The 15,753-nt window shown below is 37.0% G+C and overlaps 1 protein-coding gene and 1 non-coding gene across 5 annotated transcripts in view; one reads left to right on the top strand and one right to left on the bottom strand.

Annotated features, from left to right (window-relative positions):
* The window catches only part of SAMHD1 (SAM and HD domain containing deoxynucleoside triphosphate triphosphohydrolase 1), a 52,787-nt gene that overhangs the window by 16,395 nt on the left and 20,639 nt on the right, over nucleotides 1-15,753 (top strand). For all 4 annotated transcript variants that reach the window (XR_002339825.2, XR_014831726.1, XR_014831725.1 and 1 more), the window contains 7 exon segments: nucleotides 1,617-1,732; nucleotides 3,843-3,913; nucleotides 8,140-8,295; nucleotides 9,811-9,911; nucleotides 10,060-10,168; nucleotides 10,985-11,076; nucleotides 13,243-13,358. Coding sequence is in view for 1 of the 4 variants with exons in the window: in NM_001292105.1 (NP_001279034.1) it covers nucleotides 1,617-1,732; nucleotides 3,843-3,913; nucleotides 8,140-8,295; nucleotides 9,811-9,911; nucleotides 10,060-10,168; nucleotides 10,985-11,076; nucleotides 13,243-13,358 (761 nt within the window). In the remaining 3 variants the exon portion in view is untranslated.
* On the bottom strand, nucleotides 6,209-6,315 carry LOC146395292 (U6 spliceosomal RNA). The gene has a single exon (XR_014832987.1). It is a non-coding gene; the product is annotated as a U6 spliceosomal RNA (small nuclear RNA).

Raw genomic sequence — 15,753 nt, 5'->3', positions numbered from 1 at the left:
CAGATACTACAAAATCCTACTTCTACTGTGTTTTTTTGTGATGGTGTTTTTGTTTTTGTTTTTGGATGTGCCTTCACCGTGCAGAAGTTGTGTGGGTAAATGTCATTAACATAGATAGTCCAAATTTTATATGGAGTTCCTGAAACTCTGATATGTCCTGGTATAATGTCATCAGTCATAATTTTAGTTATCCTAAATGCTGTATGTCATAGAAATAATCAAGTTTCTTATCAATTTCATTATAATCAGGTCTTATAAGCTTCATTGTTTTACTCTGATGCTTTTACAAAATAAAGATCTTCAGAGTTTCCCATTATGGCTCAGTGGGTTAAGGACCCGACATTGTCTCTGTGAGGATTCGGGTTCAATCTCTACCTCGCTCATTGAGGGTTAAGGATCTGGCATTGCTGTGGCTGTGACATAGGCTGCAGCTGCAGCTCCGATTTGACCTCTGGCCCAGGAACTTCCGTATGCCACTGGTACAGCCGTAAAAAGAAAATAAATAAATAAATGAATATCTTTAGGAAGATTCATAAAAAGGACTTTTGGGGAATTCTCTTGTGACGCAATGGCTTAAGGATCTGAAGTTCTTACTGCTGTGGTGTGGGTTTGATCCCTGGCCCAGAAACTTCCACATGCTGCAGGTGTGGCTGGGGAAAACATTTCCTGGATTGTAATAGATTAGTAATACAGGTGATCCAGAGAATTTTGTATTATCAATAGGGCCTAATTTTAAAAAGTAGCACACTGAGTTGCTGTCAAGGAAATTCTCTTCTGACCTAGGAATGAGAATTCTTAGCACCACGGAACAAATTGGTCATAAAATGCCTCCCAAACTTTGGTAGAATTTATGACCAAGAAAGGGCACTAGGACAAAAAATGTTGCCTGGCATTTCAGTAAAGAGAGAACATTGCCCGTCATCAAGCCATCGACCTTTGCAGCTGCCCTGAGGGGAATTCAGGATGGAGAAAAATAGGACACTGGCCGTAAATAAGATGCATATCAAAAGAATAATTTCTGTGACCCCAGATGCTGGCATCTTACCAAATATAGAAAAGCACATAGATTATTAATTTGAGCAGTCTGTTTTTTGTGATTAGCAGTAATCTTTTGATGTTTGACTACATTTTTTTTTTTTTTTCAGCATAAACTCTTAATATATCCTGTCTCCTCCCTTACTCTTTGGAACAGTTCTCAGAGCTGAGATCTCAGGCTGTAGTCTTTAGTGAGTTCCCCAAATAAAACATAACTCAATGTTTAGGTTGTGGGTTTTTCTTCAGTTGACACAAGGAACAGATATCTCAAGTTAATGATTTTAGTGGTTTTCTGTGTATGGGAAGCTGGAAGAATCTGGAATCATTGAAATTTGCCCTTCGGTATATGTCTTAACTGTCTAGGGGCCAGTATTTCCAAAGCAGAAAATGCATCCTCTTTTTATTCATCTGTCAGGGGGCACTGTTCGTGGGGTGACTGCAGTGGCTTATGGCTTGTAGAATTGAAATTGCAGGCAACATCTTTTTCTTTACATGAGATCCAGAAGTATCACTCACCTTTCAAACAGAAGAGTAATTTCTTTTTCATTTTTGTTTTTGTTTTTTTTTTTTTTGCTCTGCAGTGTGGGGTATCTGGCAGGATGTCTTGTTCGTGAACTGAGTGAAAAACAACCTGAGCTGCAGATAAGTGAACGAGATATGCTTTGTGTTCAGATTGCTGGGCTTTGTCATGATCTTGGTAAGCAGTATGAAGAGCCAAGAGTTCTAGTGTAAAACCACACATTACCTCTCTTTGAAACTAAAAACCCAACTAACTAGGAGAAATATGAAAGTTCTGTTTTAATTCTTCAGTTAACATTATGTAAATATGCCATTGCTTCTTCCTAGAATGGTTCATGAGCCCAAAACATTATTACGTTTTTTTAAGAGTCTTTCAGTGAATTTCCCATGTTAAACATCTTTGTTGCAGGTGATATAAAAGGACCCTCTGATAGCGATTTTTTTTTTTTTACTGCTGTGTTTTGGATGATGTGAATTTGATTTTTCTTATATCCTTACTGAATAAAATTGCCATTTTCCTTCAGTTATTTTGTCAGTTCTATTCCTCTCATGCCTAGAGTTCATAATCTGCCCTAGCAGATTAACAACAGATTTAGAGAACTCCTTTTCTTCCCTGACCCTATGAGGTCTTGGGCCACTTAAATCCAAGTAGAAGAATATCATCCTTTTCTGTGGACAAAGAAAGGTGGGGAGGGACTGTTCTTTTTCATCACAGGAGTTTTTAACCCCATCCTTGTAATTTATTCCTACCTATTGGAGGACTCTAAGAGTTTGTGTGTGAGAGTTTCCAGGTGGCCTAGTGGGTGAAGGACCTGGCATAGTAATTGCTGTGGCCTGGGTTCAATCCCTGGTTAGGGAACATCCACATGCCAAAAAAAAAAAAAGTTTGTCTCTGTGCTCCCAGGTCAGGGAAAGGGATGTTTCTGAGTTCCAATAGCCAGATACTTGAAGACATAGGCACTCTCTTCAGCATGTCTCTTGGAGATTTCAGTAGGACCAATCTCAACTCTGGATCATAAATCTAACAGTTTTTTGGCATTTTGAGAAGGACTCATTGGGAAACTTTTGCCAATCCCCAGGAGTCTGAGCACTGCAATAAAAAGCCTTTAGGTACAGACTGCAACATGCAAAAAAGGCCCAGAGCTTGTCCATGTGGGCTCTCTTTCTCAGGTCTGAGAAGAAGGTGGAGGCTTTGTTCCAAGACCCTATGTAGTTAGATAACCACCAAACAAAAACAAATAGATGCTCAAGTCTCTTTTATAAAATTTGCATACAAGCCCCACACATCCTCCCATGTACTTTAAATCAACTCTAAATTAGTTATAATACCAATGCAATGTAAATGATATATAAATAGCTGCCGGCAAACATGTCAAATTCAAGTTTTGCTTTTTGGAACTTTGTGGGATTTTTTTTTCTGGTATATTTTTTGATCTGAAGTTAATTGAATCCCCAGATGCAGATGTACTTCCTTCATAAATTCTGATAATTCCAGAGTTGTGCCTCAGCAGAGTTTCATATTACTGGTGTTGTAGAATATTAAGATCACTTGTGAATGAAATAAGACTAATCATCTCCGCTTTTTTTTTTTTTTTCTGTCTTTTTTTTGCTATTTCTTTGGGCCACTCCCACGGCCTATGGAGGTTCCCAGGCTAGGAGTCAAATCGGAGCTGTAGCCACCGGCCTACACCAGAGCCACAGCAATGCGGGATTCGAGTTGAGTCTGCAACCTACACCACAGCTCATGGCAATGCCGGATCATTACCCCCCTGAGCAAGGGCAGGGACCGAACCCGCAACCTCATGGTTCCTAGTCGGATTCGTTAACCACTGCGCCACGATGGGAACTCCCTCATCTCCGCTTTTGATTGCCCACAGCATCAGTACAAAACCCGGATAAGCCCTGATAAGCCTTTAACGTATGTAAAATTTTACATCAAAATAGATGTTTTTAAAGATTGAGAATAATATTTTCTTCCTGCACCACAGTCGAGGAAGCCAAAACTTTTTGTCGTTAACATTCTTTGAGTTACACAAAACTGTCCTTTCATCAGATTTATGTAAACTCTGGTGGCTTGAAGATCCCTCTCTAGAGAGCTTATTTTCCTATGTTGTTCTGCTTCCTATTCTCTTGGTTTTAGAAAACAGGAAGGAAGGATTTGTCTTTTTGTGATGTATTTATAGATTATTAATTTCTGTTGATATTCAAGTTAAACTAAAAAATTTACTTTTTACCAATTTACAAACATCTTTCTTGTTCTAAGCTTGCTTTTGTATTTGTATTTAAAGGTCATGGGCCGTTTTCGCATATGTTTGATGGAAGATTTATTCCACTTGCTCGCCCAGATGTGAAATGGACGGTATGTATTCATAGTCAATAGACAATAAAATAAAGACTATTTAAGCAGCCACTGCTGTGTTATAGTATACTTCCCGTTACAGTTTTTTCAAAGTGTTTCTATATACATGTTTGCGTGCATGTGCGCATATATTGCTTTCATTTGATTGTCATGTCTTTAAGGAGGAAATCATTTTCTCCATTTTTATAAGTGTAGAGGAACTAGAAGCCCATAGAGGTGTACTGATGCACCAAAAATCACAAACTCATTAAATGATAGAATTAGCACTAGAAAACCAGTTTTCCTAGCTGCTAAGTTTAATGTACTTTCTACTCTGTCACACTAGTATGAAATAAAAGATAAAAGGCTGACTCTGGCTTTGACTAATTGTGTATGACCACAAAATAACTGATATCAGCCAAGTTCATTTTATAATTACAGATTTGCAGGTGGCTGACCCATATTTTTTGGAATCTTTTTTTTTTTTTTGCCATTTTTTGGGCCGCTCCCACGGCACATGGAGGTTCCCAGGCTAGGGGTCAAATTGGAGCTGCAGCCGCCGGCCTACGCCAGAGCCACAGCAACGCAGGATCCGAGCCGCGTCTGCGACCTACACCACAGCTCACGGCAACGCCGGATCCTTAACCCACTGAGCAAGGCCAGGGATCGAACCCGCAACCTCATAGTTCATAGTCGGATTCGTTAACCACTGAGCCATGATGGGAACTCCTAAAATCAAATTTTTTTTTTTTTTTTTTTTTTTTTGGAATCAATTTTTGAGAAGTTAGGTCACCTCCCATTTTTGGCCACACTATATTTGAAGCAGAAAAAGATATTAATATGTTTTAAACACTTAATACATGTCAAGCATTATTTTCTTTCCCTTTTTAAAAAGATATAATTCACATGCAATACATTGTACAGATCTTAGGTGCACAGTTCAGTGAGTTTTGACAAGTGTATATACTCATATAAACACTTCTAGGATATAGGATATTTTCATCTTCCTGAAAAGTTCCTATGTGCCTCTTTTCTGTCAGTTTCTACTCTCCCCTCCACCATCACCTTCTGGTTTTTATAAATATAGATTAGTTTTCCCTCTTCTTAGACTCGATATAAATAGAATCCTATAATAGTTATTCTTGTGTCTTGCTGTTAATTCACTCAACATGATGATTTTGAGATTTATTCATTTTACATGCATCAGTTGTTGGTCCCTGCTTATTGCTGAGGTAGTATTCCATTGTATGAATGTCATAATTTGTTTATCCATTCTCCTTTTGCTAGAATTTGGGTTGTTTTCAGATTTTGGCTATTACAAATAAAGATCCTATGCAAATTTCCGTACATGATTTTTGTGGAAAATGTTTTCATTTGCTTTAGGTTCACTTATTTTTACCTAGGAGGAGAATTGCTGGATCAAGTAGATACCTATTTAATTTCATAAGGAACTTCCAGACCTCTCCCGTGCGGTCGCACTATTTTACTCCACCAGCAGTATGAGAGTGCCTGCTGTTCTGTAGCCTTACCGACGATTAGTTTTTTATGTTATCATCTCTAATGAGTGTGAAATAGTCTCTTGTGGGATTTTTTTCTGGGGTGGAGGGGAGCATTCTTTGTGGTATGCTGAGTACCATTTCCTGTACTTTGTCACCGATAAATTATCTTTTGTGAAGAGTTTTTCTGTTTACCCATTTAAAAGTTTTGAATGTCTGCCTTTTAGTTATCAATTTGAGTAATTATATGTATAGTTGGATACATGTATTGTGAATTTTTTTCTTCCATTTCTGACTTGCCAATTCATTTCTTTAATGAAAGTGGCTTTTGAGAAGCAAAAATTTTGAATTTTGATGAAGTACCCTGGTTCTTTAACCTAATAAGATGGATAGTTTTTCTCAGTTCTATTGCCTTTGGGCTTCTCTCAGGCTAAAAGCCATAAAAGAATTGGAATATTGCCAGCTGCCTTTCTCTTCCAAGTGTTTGCTTCCCTTTAACATTTGCCTACTTTTGGTCGTAATCCAATACCTCCAGGAAGTTTTCCAGAATTAATAGTTGTTTTCTCCAGCAGGGTCAGTTTAAATAGGTTCTACTCAGCCATTCCCAAGTCTTTTTCATGAAATATTTTGCCTTTCACATGTAAGTCCTTACTATGTGGAATTTATTTCTGTGCATGTGTGTGGTAGAAATCTGGTTTATTTTTTAATATGGATAATTGGGTTTTTTAAATTTTTTATTGTAGTTGATTTACAGTGTTCTGTCAATTTCTGCTGTACAGTAAAGTGGCCCAGTTATACATAAACATACACTCTTTCTCACAAAAATGTGGAGCAGTTTACGAATTTTGCATGTCATCCTTGCTCAGGGGCATTCTGATCTTCTCTGTATCATTCCGATTTTAGTATATTTGCGGCCAAAGTGAGCACAATATAGATAATTGTTTATTGAATTTCCCCACTAATCTGTAATACCAACCCCAACATTTATTAACATACATATATAATGGATCTTTCTGAAATCTATTCAATTTCATATTTTTCACAATTGGTATTACTTTATAATGTCCTTTTTTTTTTTTTTTTTTTTTTTTTTTTTCCTTTTTTGACTGCACCCAGGACATATGGAAGTTCCCAGGCCAGGGATCAAATCCAAGCCACAGCTGCAATCGATGCCACAGCTGTGACAACGCCAGATCCTTAACCCACAGCACTGGGCCAGGGATTGAACCCACACCACCCCCGAGACAACACCAGATCCTTGACCTGCTACACCACAGCAGAACTCCTATAATAAGTCTTTAATAGTTGGTAGCAGAGCTGTTCACACCTTGTTCTTTTATTAGGTTTCTTTGGCCCTTGGCTCTTCTATTATAAATGTAATTTTCTCCATAAAGCTCTTACACATCTTTTCTTATATTTAAGCCTAAGTTGATTATAATTTTAGTTGTTATTGACTGTGCTATCTTTGTGGAACTTACATTTTTCTGTATATAGAATTTTTTTTTTCTGAACCATTTGAAAGTATGTTGTAGTCATGCTCCTTTATTCCTAATGTTTCAATGGGTATTTCCTAAAAACAAGAACGTTCTGTTATATAATCTCAGTACATTTATCAAAATCAGGAGATCAAAATTGATAGCGTGCTTTTATCTAATTGTCAAACTTTCTTTCAAATTTTACCAACTGTCTATATAGAAAAGAGGAAAGAAAATCTTTTTTTTTTTTTGGTCCTGAATCATGTACATATTGCACTTAGTTGCCATTTCTCTTTAGTTTCTTTTGATCTGGAACAGTTCTTCAGTTTTTCTCTTTCATGACCTTGTCATTTTTTGAAATATGCAGGTAAGTTATTTTGTGAAAAGTCCCTCAATTCACTATAGTCCCCGTAGTGTCAGACTATATGTTTTTGGCAGAATGCCATGTTGTGACCTTCTTGGCGTGTCCCATCAGAGGTGCATGAGATCTGTTTAGACTGTTACTGGTTACATTAACATCAATCACTTAATTAATGCAATGGCTGCCAAATTTCTACACTATAAACTTACTATTTTTCCTCTATGTAATATAGATCTCGATTCAATTAAAAAAACAGTTATAGAACCATGCAGGTTTTTGTTTTCATCTTTCTTGAGTTTGTTTTCGCTAATACCTGTAATAGGGCAGATGTTTCCAGAGGGCCATTTGATCTTTATAATGATTATAAATGAGTGAGCAGAGACAGGTGAGTAAAATGAGGATAATTTGAGATTCCCTCCCAGATCTTGACTTCAGATCTCTGGAACACTTTTGTTTTCACTGGCAAGTTTGCAGTTACCCCTTTTCACCACTAGGTGGAAGTGCTAACAGAACTTCTAACTTGACAAGTTCCAAAGCTGATGAAACAATAGAACTAAATTCTACAGTGATATTCATTAAAATGGGATTCTACTTTTATGACCTAATAATAATAATAATAAGTAATATTCAACTGTACAATACTTATACATGGTTATAAATCATTTATATATATAAATGATTATATCTCATTAAATACATTTATGAAATGATGGGCATGGTTTGTAAAGGTTTATAGACTAGTAAAATATAGACAAATGTGATAGATTTTTTTAAGATGTCTATAAGACTGTAGTTGAAAACTAGAGAACTAATATGTAATAGAAACTTAACTCTGAATTACCTGAAATTTAAATAATCAGGGGTTCCTAATGGACTCGAGTCAATAACAGACTATATTGTGCTGACTTTTCCTAGCATGAACAGGGCTCAGTTAATATGTTTGAGCACCTGGTTAATTCTAATGGACTCATAGATGTCATGGAACACTATGGGCTCATCCCCGAAGAAGATATTTGGTTTATCAAAGAACAAATTACAGGACCACTTGAATCACCCGTCAAAAATGCCACGGTAAGTTTATGTACAACTTAGTTTTAAATGACTGATGCTTTTCACCTAGGCTTTTCTTGATTCTTTCAGATCTATTTGAAGAGGGGACATTTAGAGGGACTAAAGGATAAAATATGTGATACATTTCTACTTTTAATGCAAAAAAGTAAGGGCTTATATATTTCTTCCAGCTCTTAACTAAGTTCTTTAAAAGTTATCCTCCAATTAAAATAAATGTATAGGAGTTCCCATGGTGGCACAGCGGAAACAAATCCGACTAGGAACCATGAGGTTGTAGGTTTGATCCCTGGCCTCACTCAGTGAGTTAAGGATCCAGCAATTGCCATGAGCTGTGGTGTAGGTCACAGACGCGGCTCGGATCCTGTGTTGCTGTGGCTCTGGCATAGGTCAGCAACTACAGCTCTGATTAGACCCCTAGCCTGGAAACCTCCATATGCTGCAGGTGTGGCCCTAAAAAATCAATCAATCAATAAAATATATAAATATTTTTGATGAATATATATGCAGTATTTTATATAGAAGCCTAAAGTAACTTTGGAAATTGTAAAATTGTATGCCTTGTTCATCCATGAAAATTAACATTTGAAATATTTAGGTATGTGAAGATCTAGAAAAAAGTTGAATTAGTTCAGAGGGAAATTTGTTTTGTTCCCTTTTTCTTCTTTTTGTAATTTAAAAAAAAACCTCCCTTTGCAGTTTTTAAGATTTTTTCCTTGAAATATACAGATTTACCTGTAAGGTGTAAGAAAAAGAGGTAAATTTTGTAGCAAATATCTTATTTCAAAAAATGGAGTTCCAAAGTTTCTTTAAATGGTGCATACATCATCTAAACTAGATATGTAGCTACTTTGAAAGATAGTACTTATTTTCCTGCCTGAGTGCAAGCATTAGAATATAAGAACGATTCTTACTAGTTCATAATTACATCTTATGTTTTTTAGAAACTCTTAAAACTTTTTGGTTTTGGGAAATGTAATAGAATTAAGATCCTTCTGATGGCACAAGAAGGTTTAGTATTAGCTGGATATCATATACCTAAGCATTTCTTTTCCTTTTTCTACTAACTTAGGAATTAAGTAGAAGAAGGAAAGAGTATAGATTCTCATTTACCTCCCATTCCCATTCAAGTATTTGTTTATAATTTTCTTTTTTTTTTTTTTTCATCTTTTTGTCTTTTTGTCTTTTAGGGCCACACCAGCAGCATATGGAGGTTCCCAGGCCAGGGGTTAAATCAGAGCTGTAGCTGCTGGCCTATACCACAGCCACAGCAATGCAGGATCTGAGCCTTGTCTGACCTACACCACAGTTGACGGCAACGCCAGATCCTTAACCCGCTGAGCAAGGCCAGGGAGCGTACCCATGTCTTCATGGGTGCTAGTTGGGTTCGTTAACCACTGAGCCACAATGGGAACTCCTGTTTATAATTTTCACATCAATACAACTGCTTTGCTTTGCTTACAAATAGATTTGGCTCCTACCCTAAAACTTTCGGTGGGTTTTTTTTTTGTCTTTCAGTGGCCATATAAAGGGCGTCCTAAAGAAAAAAGTTTCCTTTATGAAATAGTGGCAAATAAAAGAAATGGCATTGATGTTGACAAATGGGATTACTTTGCCAGGTATGCACTGAACACTTCAGGAAAGTTGTTTAAAGTTCCTTGTATACTGTAAATATATACAATTTTTATTAAAGCAAATAAAATAACAAAATACTTAAGATAGTTTCCTTTGTTGAAAAATTTCATCTCTGCTTTGGAACCTTTCTAGGGACTGCCATCATCTTGGAATCCAAAATAATTTTGATTACAAGCGCTTTATTAAATTCGCCCGTGTCTGTGAGGTAGATAATAAGAAGCATATTTGTACTAGAGAAAAGGTAAGCTGTGTTAGAGAACAACAAGGAAGGTGGAGTTCCTAGTTTGAAATCTGGAAATAACCATTCAGTAATTTGGAAAAATCAGTACCTGGTAAATTGTCAGTCTCTTTACTTCATGCTTAGCAGTTGTAGTATCTTAAGGTTCTTTTCACATCTACTACATTGTTAAATAATAATAAAATTACAATAGACATTTATTGAGTCATATGCTAAGCACTGTTTTAAGTGCTTTAGAGGGATTAACTCAATCCTCACAACCCTAGGACACAGATGCTATCATCCCATTTAACACATAAACAGTTGAAGGCCAGAGAAGACATACAGTTAATGACAGAGCTGGATGACAACCCAAGAAGTTTGGCTTGACTCTTATCCTTAATCACTATATTACATGTTTCATAGTAGTTAAAATTCTAAAGTCTTTAGATTATAGTCATATAACTAAAGATTATTATACTATTACAGAAAATCTTACTTTTCAGAATGAAGACTATAAGAATAATACCTAATTTCTAGAGTTACTGGGAAATCTTTCAGATATATTTAAGATGCCTAAAACAATACATCACAGGGTTAAAACTTTGGTTTACAAAGTTACACAGGGTTAGATTTTGGTTTACAAAGAATGAAAATTGCAAATCAATAGTTTAATGAATCCACCTTGCTGTTTTTAAGTAGGCTCAGGGTTTTTAGTGAAGTAACCCCCTAGGCTTCTTTTTATGCCACCATTCCTTTTCCTTGATTTATATACTTGTTTACTAACAAGGGCAACATAATCTGATCCTACATTAATATTTCTTTCATATTCTCCTGCAGGAGGTTGGAAACCTGTATGACATGTTCCACACACGCAACTGTTTGCACCGCAGAGCTTATCAACACAAAGTTGGCAACATCATTGATACAATGTAAGAAATCCCATTGTTATTTCCCTAGAAAATTTTCCAGAATACTTTGCTAGAGTATTACTGGGTCAAGTTGAGATTTCTAGATAAATTCAAATGAATTTTTAAGTGAACAAATCTAAAAGGGTTCCCTAAAACAAATAAAATAAAAACTAGCATAAAGTGAATTTAGAGGTGAGGAGGAGAGTGGATAAAGGGGATAGATGAGAGCAGAAGAGCTGGCTTAGGCTAGGCAGGAGGAGGCCACACAGGGTGGCTTAGACCTCTGCACGGGTACTCGCTTATGTACTAGATGTTAGTCATTGAGGTGAGAGATGGGATGTGGATAATTGACATTCTGAAATGAATGACAAAAATGAATTTTAAAGATTAAAATTAATGTCTCTCCTTACCCTGTCAATTATCAAAATTACTAGGAAATTGTTTTTTTTGTTTGTTTTTTGGTTTTTCTTTGCTTTTCAGGGCCGCATCTGAGGCATATGGAGGTTCCCAGGCTAGGGGTCTAACTGGAGCTACAGCTGCCGGCCTACACCACAGCCACTGCAATGCCAGATCCGAGCCGTGTCTGTGACCTATACCACAGCTCATGGCAATGACAGATCCTTAACCCACTTATTGGGGCCAGAGATTAAACCTGCAACCTCATGGTTCCTAGTCAGATTCATTTCCACTGTGCCATGACAGGAACTCCCAGCAAATTGTAAAACCTATAGGAATTTCACCTCTTCTCCCTGATCTAGTCAGAACCAAAGCAGAAAAGTACAGCCAAAGACCCCATGAGGAATTACCAAAAATTGGGTGTGAGTCAGGTTAATTCCATGTCTCTCGCTTTTTGTTGTTGTTGTTGTTCTTTCTAGGGCCACACCCGTGGCATATGGAGGTTCCTAGGCTAGGGGTCAAATCAGAGCTGTAGCCGTCGGCCTTTGCCAGAGCCACAACAACTCGGGATCAGAGTGGTATCTTCGACCTACACCACAGCTCATGGCAGCACTGGGTCCCCAGCCCACTGAGCAAGGCCAGGGATCGAACCCTCAACCTCATGGTTCCTAGTTGGATTCATTAACCACTGTGCCATGACAGGAACTCCTTCCATGTCTCTAGCTTTAAATTGATTTATTGTAAGCTTTTCCTGTTCATCTTTACATTCATGTTGAGAAAATTTATCTTTTTTTTTTTCCTCCATGGTTTGTCATAAGCAGGCAAGTGAGAATTCTTAATCTTATTTGTATGGTCGTTACTTTGGTAGGAGGAGTTGTTGTTTTGTTTATTTTTAATGCTGAGAATCAGATCTAGGTACAAAGCCTGGTACTTCTGGTACTGCTTCTTCTTAACTTAGTTAAGTGAAAATTACTTAATTTATATCTATAAAATAGAGGCTGATTACACCTATCATTGTTGGAAAGGTTTAGTAAGATGATGTATCCAAACAAACCTCTCTCATAATGCCTGAAACACAGTAAATGTGCTAAATCACAAATCAACCATGGACTTATTTCTCATAATTGAGAGGCAGCTATCTTTTTTTTCCTCCCCTTTTTATGGCCACACCTGCAACATATGGAAGTTCCTGGGTTAAGGATCAAATCGGAGCTGCAGCTGTTGGCCTACACTGCAGCCACAACAACTCAGGATCCAAGCTGCATCTGCAACCTATGCTGCAGCTGGCAGCAACACCAGATCCTTAACCCACCGCACAAAGCCAGGGATCCAACCCATATCCTCATGGATACTATGTCTGGTTCTTAACCCACTAAGCATAATGGGAACTCCTTTTGCTTTTTTTTTTAAATTGAAGTATTGTTGATGTACAATATTATATAAGATGCAGGTATATAATATAGTGATACACAATTTTTAAAGGTTATATCCCATTTGTAGTTATTATAAAATATTGGATATATTCCCTGTGTTGTATAATATATTCCTGTATCTTATTTTATATGTAATAGTTTGTACTTCTTTAATCCTCTCCCCCTAGGTTACCTCTCTCCCTACTGGTAACCATGTTTGCTCTCTATATCTGTGAGTCTGAAAAGCAGTTGTCTTTAGAACATTGTGTTTCAAGATTTTATTTCCCTAAAGTAGAAAGATTTCCTTAACTTTGAACAAGGCATAAGGCAAGTACTCAAATTTTCTCATAAACATAAATGTTTCTAAAATGATCTTTAGGATTACAGATGCCTTCCTCAAAGCAGACCCTTACATAGAGATAACAGGTTCTGAAGGAAAAAAGTATCGCATTTCTACAGCAATTGATGACATGGAGGCCTTCACTAAGCTGACAGGTAAGAACTCAAAGGTAATATAGGTGGCCATCTCAGATAAAATATGAGCTTTTCTGTGGATTGCAGATTGATTATTTTCCAAATAATTCCAATGTATTTAGCTTCTAAAGTGACTGTATACTATTGGATTTGAGTTTTAACTCTGCTTTGTACTAACAAGGTAACCTTGAGAAAGTTATTTAACCTCTCTGAACCTTGGCTTCCTCATCTCTAAAATGGGAGTAAAGATACCTAGCATATAGTTTTATTGTGATGCTTCAGTGAGACATATAGCCCCTAGAATAGCTCTTGGCACATAAGTACTCAATATTAATTATTATTTAACTTATAATACAGCTGGACTAATACCAGACTAATACCAAAAGGCTGACTTGCCCTTTTAACATTTTTAACAAAACACAGGATGCCAGAAACATTTCTTGGTAGTCAGCAGAAACAAAGTCTGCAGCTTAGGGTAGGAAGGAAGAGGTGAGGTGTTGCAGCTGATTCTTTAATGTGACAAAGTGTAGACTGAGAAATAGAGATCAGTAAAGCAAAAGTAGGCCAAAAGTTTAATACCAGTCAGAGCTCTTAGTTGCAAATCATGAAACTGGCTCTGTCTAACTAAAAACAAAGTGACAGAATTAGCGGAAAGGGTGGAGGTTCAGAAACAAGCAAAAACAACTGAAGCTGAGTGGCCTCAGGCACAACCAATATCTCTACATCAGTCTGCTGCTCTATCACTGCTAGATTTTATCTACATTGTTCTTTAAAGTATACCAGTAGGCAATTAATATAGAAAAGGTCCCCATTACACTTGTAACTTTTTAGTCATTTTCCAGTCATAACTAAATGAAAGATTAGAAATGAAATCCTGATTCCCAGTGTCAAATACCTATGTAAACTGAGAACACTGTACATCAGTGTTTATAATGTGTCAGTTTGCTTCTTGCTTGCTAATCAATCTAGGTTAGATTGATAACAAAGTTATAGGGGAAAATCTATGTCTAAATTGTTTCTATGTTTTGTTTTAATAACATCAATTCAATTGTCTCCCATCGGGGAGATTATAAAACAATTTGAGTAAATCTGGTAATGTTTATTTTTAGCTTTTGCTCATAATGAAGCAAGTGATGCTGTATTGTAAAAAATCATCTTCAGTCTTCCTCAGAAACCAGTCTTAACAATTTATCCTGTAGCATATGACATTTAAATTATCTTTTTATGAATATAAGTCAATTCTGGATTTTATATCTTTTGAGTTCACTGACAAACCGTAAAATATCCTACATTTTTTCCTTTTTTTTTTTTTTTTTTTTTTTTTTTTGTCTTTTTAGGCCCACACCCTCGGCATAAGGAAGTTCCCAGGCCAGCTCACGGCAATGCCAGCTCCTTAACCCACCGAGCAAGGCCGGGAATTGAACCCTGATCCTCATGGGTACGAGTCAGACTCGTTACCTCTGAGCCACCATGAGAACTCCGAAATACCCTACATTTTAATGAGGTTTTAACTACACATGACTGTACGTGGCTCTTGTTTATCATGCAGATTCTGGAACACCCAAACTGGCTTTAATCCTGTTCAGTGGATGAGTCCATTGACCCATGGACTGATCCCTTGGATGTTGTAACAATGTCAAAAATCCTAGATGAGAAATTAGGTCACCTTTTTATGCTTCATCTGCCAGAGTATGGGAGAATAGGCATAGGGCCTTTCCAGCTTTCATCATTTGAAACCAGGATCATTTTACCTTCCTTGCATATTATTCTGAACAGTCCTTAACTACATCCCCTTGAAGGAATAAGACCATGTGAGCCTTCCTTACTTTTGCTGCTTTTCCAAGAAGCAGCTCACTTTATCTTTATTTTTGAAATCTCCACTTATTTTAAAATTTTTAGAAAGTTTTTCCACATTTTGAGGGAGTGTTGAGAACATTCAGCAAGATTGGAAGAAGTTTACAGTTAACCTGTATACTCATCACCTAAATTCTATCATTTACTGGACTTGCTTTATCATGTTTTTAACCACACCTCTATCCTTCTATTAATCTATCTAAATTTTGATGGATTTTAAAGTACATTGAAGACATTGGTATACTTACCCTAACACTTTCAGCATGCAGATTAACTAAAGTTCAATAATTGTTCATAGGAGTTCTCATCGTGGCGTGGAGCAACAGAAACAAATCCAATTAGGAATCATGAGGTTTCAGGTTCAATCCCTGGCCTCGCTCAGTGTGTTAAGGATCTGGCGTTGCCATGACCTGTGATGTAGGTCCCAGGTGCTGCTTGGATCTGGCGTGGCTGTGGCTGTGGTATAGGCCAGCAGCTTTAGCTCTGATAGACCCTTACCCTGGGAACCTCCATATACCATAGGTGCAGCCCTAAAAACACACACACACAAAAGAACATTATC

The sequence above is a fragment of the Sus scrofa genome, chromosome 17 (genome assembly GCF_054392235.1).
Source record: "Sus scrofa isolate SSC_HxYL_T2T_F1_AM1 chromosome 17, Sscrofa_HxYL_maternal_Yorkshire_Landrace_v2.0, whole genome shotgun sequence".
Lineage (NCBI taxonomy): Eukaryota > Metazoa > Chordata > Mammalia > Artiodactyla > Suidae > Sus > Sus scrofa.
This window is presented reverse-complemented; position numbering and strand designations above follow the sequence as displayed.